We start from the raw sequence: 516 nt of genomic DNA, 5'->3' as shown, positions 1-516 counted from the left end.
CACCCAGATACTCCTGGGACCCCCAAATCCACCCCTGAGACCCCCAGGGCAGCACCCAGATACTCCTGGGACCCCCAAATCCACCCCTGGGACCCCCCAGGGCAGCACCCAGACACTCTGAACCCCCTGGGAGCCACCAGGACCCCCCATCCCCACCCGTGGACCCCCCAGGACCCCCGAGCCGTGCCCAGCCCCTCCCAGAGCAGCCCCCCAGCCCCTCCTGACACCCCGGGGGGGGGTCTGTCCCCCCGTCCCCCCCTCCCCAGGCCGAGAACCTGCTGCTGGACGCCGACATGAACATCAAAATCGCCGACTTCGGGTTCAGCAACGAGTTCACGTTCGGGAACAAGCTGGACACGTTCTGTGGGTCCCCCCCCTACGCCGCCCCCGAGCTCTTCCAGGGCAAGAAGTACGACGGGCCCGAGGTGGACGTGTGGAGCCTGGGGGTCATCCTCTACACCCTGGTCAGCGGCTCCCTGCCCTTCGACGGCCAGAACCTCAAGGTGGGGGGGGGGG

The 516-nt window shown here is 68.8% G+C and overlaps 1 protein-coding gene across 1 annotated transcript in view; it reads left to right on the top strand.

Moving 5' to 3' along the window:
- LOC113941243 (serine/threonine-protein kinase MARK2) overlaps positions 1-516 on the top strand; it is a gene marked incomplete at its 3' end in the record, with an annotated part of 4,251 nt that overhangs the window by 2,685 nt on the left and 1,050 nt on the right. The window contains exon 7 of the mRNA XM_027632401.1: positions 267-503. Within this exon, the coding sequence (XP_027488202.1) occupies positions 267-503 (237 nt within the window). The remainder of the gene's footprint in view (positions 1-266; positions 504-516) is intronic.

The sequence above is a fragment of the Corapipo altera genome, unplaced genomic scaffold (genome assembly GCF_003945725.1).
Source record: "Corapipo altera isolate COAL_440 unplaced genomic scaffold, ASM394572v1 60509, whole genome shotgun sequence".
Lineage (NCBI taxonomy): Eukaryota > Metazoa > Chordata > Aves > Passeriformes > Pipridae > Corapipo > Corapipo altera.
This window is presented reverse-complemented; position numbering and strand designations above follow the sequence as displayed.